Here is a 5,667-nt window from a genome sequence, read left to right on the forward strand (position 1 = left end):
GGTCATGGGGCTTGAACTCTGGACCTGGGCGCTGTCCCTCAGCTCTTCAGCTCAAGGCTAGCACTCTACCACCTGAGCCACTTCCAGCTTTTCCTGCTTATGTGGTGCTGAGGAATTGAGCACTCTACCACTCTACCACTGAGCCACCTTCCCAGCCCCATCCCTGAACTTCTTTTGCTGAAGGCTAGCCCTCTACTACTTGAGCCACAGCGTCACTTCCGGCTTTTTCCACGTTATGTGGTACTGAGGAATCGAACCCAGGGCTTCAGGCATGCTAGGCAAGCACTCTACCACTAAGCCACTTTCCCAGCCCCTCGTTCTGTAACTGCTATTCCCAATTTGGCTCTCTGTGCTCCTCTCCAGCATTCCTGGATTTAGCTTAGTGGTCCTCTGCCTGGCTCCAGCTTGAGCTCGTCCTGGATTGAGTACCCCTTACTTGGTCCTCAGGTCTCACTGCTCTCTTCCCCTTCCCACCCAGGGCGTGGAACAGGATATTCTCCAAGCCATTGACCGTGCCATTGAGGCTGTACACAATACAGCCATGCGGGATGGTGGCAAATACAGCCTGGAGCAGCGCGGAGTCCTCCAGTGAGTGGCATCTGCCAGCGAGCATAGTGGGGTGAGGTCTTTTCAGTGGGGACCAGAGATGTGTAGTGGCAATACTGGGGTGCCAGAATGGGGTGGAGCTTGGGGAAGATGAGAATGAGAAGTACGGGGAGGGGAGGGGGGACAGGATCCCAGCATCCTGCAGAGGCCATGGGATGGATGACTTTGGGACTTTTAATTTTTCCTTTTTGGTCAGTTGTGGGGCTTGAACTCAGGGCCTGGGTGCTGTCCCTGAGCCTCCTTGTGTTCCAGGCTAGCGCTCTATCACTTGAGCTACAGCTCCACTTCTAGTTTTCTGGTGGTTCATTGGAGATCAGAGTCTCATGGGAGCTGGGAAGGTGCCTGGCACTCAGGAAGCCCTCGGTTCGATTCCTCAGTACCACATACACAGAAAAAGCCAGAAGTGGCACTGTGGCTCAAGTGGTAGAGTGCTGGCCTTGAGCAAAAGAAGCTCAGACAGTGCTCTGGCTCTAAGTTCCAGCCCCAAGACTGGCAAAAAAAAAAAAAAATTCTCATGGACTTTCCTACCTGGTCTGGCTTTGAACCTCGATCCTCAGATTTCAGCCTTCTGAGTAGATAGAATTACAGGCATGGAGCTGGACACTGGTAGCTCACGCCTGTCATCCTAACTACTCAGGAGGCTGAGATCTGAGGATTGTGATTCAAAGCCAGCCTGGGCAGGAAAGTCTGTGTAACTCTTATCTCCAAACAACCACCAGAAAACCAGAAGTGGCGCTGTAGCATAAGTGGTAGAGCGCTCACCTTGAGCGGAAGAGCGGAGGGACAGCGCCCAGGCCCAGAGTTCAAGAATTACAGGCATGGGCCACCAGCGCCTTGCTTCCTTTAGCTTTTTCACTTAAAGTTGGTGCTTTACCACTTGAGCCATAATCCACTTCTAAATTCGTGTGTATGTGTGTGTATGTGCCAGTTCTGGGGCTTGAACTCAGGGCCTGGGCACTACTCCTGAGCTCTTTTTGCTCAAGACTAGTTCTCTACCACTTGAGCCACAACTCTCTGACTTTTTTTTTGCTTGTTCATGGGAGATAAAAATCTTACTGACTTTCCTGCCCACGCTGGCTTCAAACCGTGATCCTCAGCTCTCAGCCTCCTGAGTAGCTAGGATGACAGGCGTGAGCACCTGATGAAAGTGCTCTCTTAATACTGTCCCTGTCCCTCTATCAGGAAACTGATCCACCACCGCAAGGAGACCCTGTCTCGAAGGGGCCCCTCCGTCTCCAGCGCTGCTGTTATGACCCCATCCACCAGTGACCATCATTTGGATGCTGCTGTTGCTAGGCAACCCAATGGAGTGTGTCGAACTGGGTTTGAACGGCAGCATAGCCTGCCTAGTTCTGAGCATCTTGGGCCTGATGGAAGCCTCTACCAGGTACGTGGGGAGGAGGTGGGTGGGATTGAAGGCTTCATCCAGAGGCCCAATGGTCTACTCAAGTTAGTGATGCAGCCAGAGACATAGCTCTGCCTATACCCAAAGCTCAGCACCTCAGACAGTGTGGCCTGTCCCCAAAGATCCTGCCTATTTTATTTTGTCAGTCCTGGGGCTTGAACCCCTGGCCCGGGCACTATCCCTGAGCTTCTTTTGCTCAAGGTTAGCACTCTACCACTTGAGCCACAACGCTACTTCCAGCTTTTTCTGTGTATGTGGTACTGAGGAATCGAACCCAGGGCTTTGTGTATGCTAGGCGAGCACTCTGTCACTAAGCCACATTCTCAACCCCTCCCCCCCTTTGTTTTTTGTCAGTTGCAGGGCTTGAACTCTGGGCCTGGGTGCTGACCCTGAACTCTTCAGCTTTTATTCAAGGCTAGCACTCTACGTGTACCACTTGAGCCATAGCTTCCTTTCTGGCTTTTTGTTTTGTGCGTGCGTGCGTGCATGTGTGTGTGTGTGTGTGTGTGTGTGTGTGTGTGTGTGTGATTAATGGGAAATGAAGTCTCACGGACTTTCCTGCCCAGGCAGCATTGAACCGCAGAGCCTCAGCCCTCAGCCTCCTGAGTAGTTAGGATGACATGCATGAGCCACCAGTGCCCGACCCCAAACCCCTTCTGTCTCCCCAGATCCCACCCCAGCCTCGTCGAGCGGCGCCTACCACTCCACCTCCCCCAGTGAAGCGCCGAGACCGTGATGCCCTGGTGCTCTCTGGGAGTGGTAAGAGGGGGTTGAGGGAAACGGAGGTGAGGCTCCCTAGACTTGGAATCCTTGCTTGCTGGCAGATTGGGGGAGAGGAGAGCTTTCAAGACAGGCTTGTGTCCCATGTTGGGAGTGGAGGAGGCTCTGAGCTCATTGAGGAGACAGGGCCTGGCACAAGATGGGGCCTTGTTACTGGTGCTGTGACAAGGTGATGGGGGGCTGGGTGGCAGGGTGCGGGGAGCAGAGCCCATTCCAACATAACTTCTATTCTCTGCTCACAGGCAGCCGCCACGCTGGGCCCTCCGTGGGCAGTTCTACATGCAGTGGCTCCTCAGTCAGCAGTACCTCCCTGGACACACTGTATACCGGCTCTAGCCCCTCGGAGCTAGGCCCCAGCTGCTCGCCCACACCTCCCCCCGTGCCTCTCCGGAGTACCCACACCACTATTTCCCAACCCCAGCCCCCGAAGCCTCCAAGCCCCGAACCCCCTGCCCAGGAAGCGGCTGCCGATCCAACCCCAGCTCCCGATGATCTGGAGGCCCTGAGCTCCCTGAACTTGGGGACCACGGAGGAGAAGACAGTGGCGGAGACCACAGTGCCCAGAACCATTGGGGCAGAGCTGATGGAGCTGGTGCGGAGAAACACCGGGCTGAGCCACGAGTTGTGTCGCGTGGCCATCGGCGTCGTCGTGGGTCACATCCAGGCCTCGGTACCAGCCAGCGCACCCATCATGGAGCAGATTCTCCTCTCGCTGGTAGAGGGAAAGGTGAGGGAGAATGAACGGAAGGGCCAAGAGCCTCCCTGACCCTCAGGGTGAACCCCTAGCCCTGCCGGGCTCCCGGCCTCCACACCTCTACCTAGCCTGTGCCTGACAGGTAATTGTTGAGCCCTAAACTCTAGGCTTCCGCTGTGCTGGCTACCCGGGGAGAAATTTCAGCCCATCTAAGAAGGGGAAAGGGCGGGGCTGGGAATGTAATGGTAGAGAGCTTCCCTTGCATGCAGGAAGTCCTGGGTTCGATTCCTCCGTATCATATAACTAGAAAAAGTCAGAAAGGGTGCTGTGGCTCAAGTGGTAGAGTGCTAGCCTTGAGCAAAAGAAGCTCAGGGGATAGTGCAAAGGCCCTGAGTTCAAGCCCCAGGATTGACAAAAGCGGGGGAGGGAGAAAGAGTTCCAGGCAAAGGCACAGCCTAGACCCATCTCAGGAAGCAGGAGAAGAGCTCGGCTCAAGGACCCTGCCATTGCTGAAACACAAAGAGTGAATCAGGAGTCTCACGCCTGTCATCCCGGCTACTCAGGAGGCTGAGATTTGAGGATCATGGTTCGAGGCCAACCTGGGCAAGAAAAAGTCCTTGAGACTCTTTTATCTCCAATGAACCACCAGAAAACTGAAAGTGGAGCCGTGGCTCAAAATGGTAGAGCTCTGGCCTAGGGGAAAGAGAGCTCAGAGATAGTGCCCGGACCCCAAGTTCAAGCCCCACAAGAACAAAAAGCAGCAGCAGCATCAGGAGCAGGTTATATAGGAGTTGAGACTTGGCAGTGGTAGCAAGTGAGGGAGGGGTAAGAGAAGCCTCCTAAGCCTCCTGTAGTTTGGAATGCGGGGGGGGGGGATGTGGAAACAGGGCGAGTCTGAAGACTGACTATAGAGATGAAATAGACTCAGGGTATGGATGAGCACGATGCCTTTATGGCCTTAGCAGCAGAGAGAAATGCATTATGGGAAACTTATGATTAAGGGCTGCAGGGCCTCACCGGGGTTCAGGAATTGCGTGAGGTGTTTCCTTAGGGCTCCCACGAGGGTTCTGATTGGAAGGTGGAGGGAGGTAGACCAATGGCATACCTGTACTGGCCATGCTAGCCAATGCTTGTTCAGCAAGGCTTAAGAAAAATGCGGGAGGTGGGTCTATAACAGGCCCCGTGCCACTTTGTGCGGAATTGGGAGTATGGGGTCTCAGTCACATTCAGGAAGTTGAGTCGGTACCCTCATCTAGGACTGAGACGAGAGCAAATAGTTGAGAATTCAACCCCGCCCCCACCCCCAGATGTCCTAGGAGGTCATCCAGACAAGTTGAAGCTGGGTGCTGATGGTGCTGATGGCTCACGCCTGTCATTCTAGCCTCTCAGGAGGCTGAGACCTGAAGTTCACAGTTCAAAGCAGCCCAGCTAGGAAAGTCCGTGAGAGTTTCTAGTTAACCACCCAGGGTGGCAGCATGGGATGCGGGGGAGGGTTAAAAGCCAAATGCTGGTAGTTCATAGTTCACGCCTGTCATCCTAGCTACTCAGGAGGCTTTGATCTGAGGATTGCTGTTCAAAGCCAGCTGGGCCAGGAAAATTCCAGAGACTCTTATCTCCAATAAACCACTCAGAAAACTGGAAGTGGCGCTGTGGCTCAAGTGGTAGAGTGCTGGCTTTAGGCTGAAGAGCTGAGAGACAGCGCCCAGGCCCAGAGTTCAAGACCCATGACCAACAAAAAAATGCTGATGGGCAGGAAGTGTCCTGAGCTGTGTCTTATTCTCTCTTCCCAGGACCTGAGCACGGCCCTGCCTTCTGGGCAGGTCTGCCATGACCAGCAGAGGCTGGAGGTGATCTTTGCAGATCTGGCTCGGAGGAAAGATGACGCGCAGCAACGCAGCTGGGCTCTGTATGAGGATGAAGGCGTCATTCGCTGCTATCTGGAGGAGCTGCTTCACATTCTGGTGCGGGATGGGGGTTCCATGTGTATGTCCCCCAGCATCCATCTCCACCCTACCCCATCCACCTTTCACACTGAGATTCTGGGCTGGGAAGGTGGCTCAGTGGTAGAGCGCTTGCCTTGCATGCATGAGGCCCTGAGTTCGATTCCTCAGCACCACATAAGCAAAAAGAAAAAAGCCAGAAGTGGCGCTGTGGCTCAAGTGGTAGAGCGCTAGCCTTGAGC

At 54.4% G+C, this 5,667-nt stretch overlaps 1 protein-coding gene across 1 annotated transcript in view; it reads left to right on the plus strand.

The window, feature by feature from the left end:
- Positions 1-481: 481 nt before the first annotated feature.
- Positions 482-5,667, plus strand: part of Nckipsd (NCK interacting protein with SH3 domain) — a 22,290-nt gene continuing 17,104 nt past the window's right edge. The window contains exons 1-5 of the mRNA XM_013028026.1: positions 482-588; positions 1,789-1,993; positions 2,680-2,770; positions 3,034-3,518; positions 5,276-5,446. Of these exons, the coding sequence (XP_012883480.1) occupies positions 542-588; positions 1,789-1,993; positions 2,680-2,770; positions 3,034-3,518; positions 5,276-5,446 (999 nt within the window). The 5' untranslated portion in view covers positions 482-541. The remainder of the gene's footprint in view (positions 589-1,788; positions 1,994-2,679; positions 2,771-3,033; positions 3,519-5,275; positions 5,447-5,667) is intronic.

Source organism: Dipodomys ordii, unplaced genomic scaffold (genome assembly GCF_000151885.1).
Source record: "Dipodomys ordii isolate 6190 unplaced genomic scaffold, Dord_2.0 Scaffold107, whole genome shotgun sequence".
Taxonomy (NCBI): domain Eukaryota; kingdom Metazoa; phylum Chordata; class Mammalia; order Rodentia; family Heteromyidae; genus Dipodomys; species Dipodomys ordii.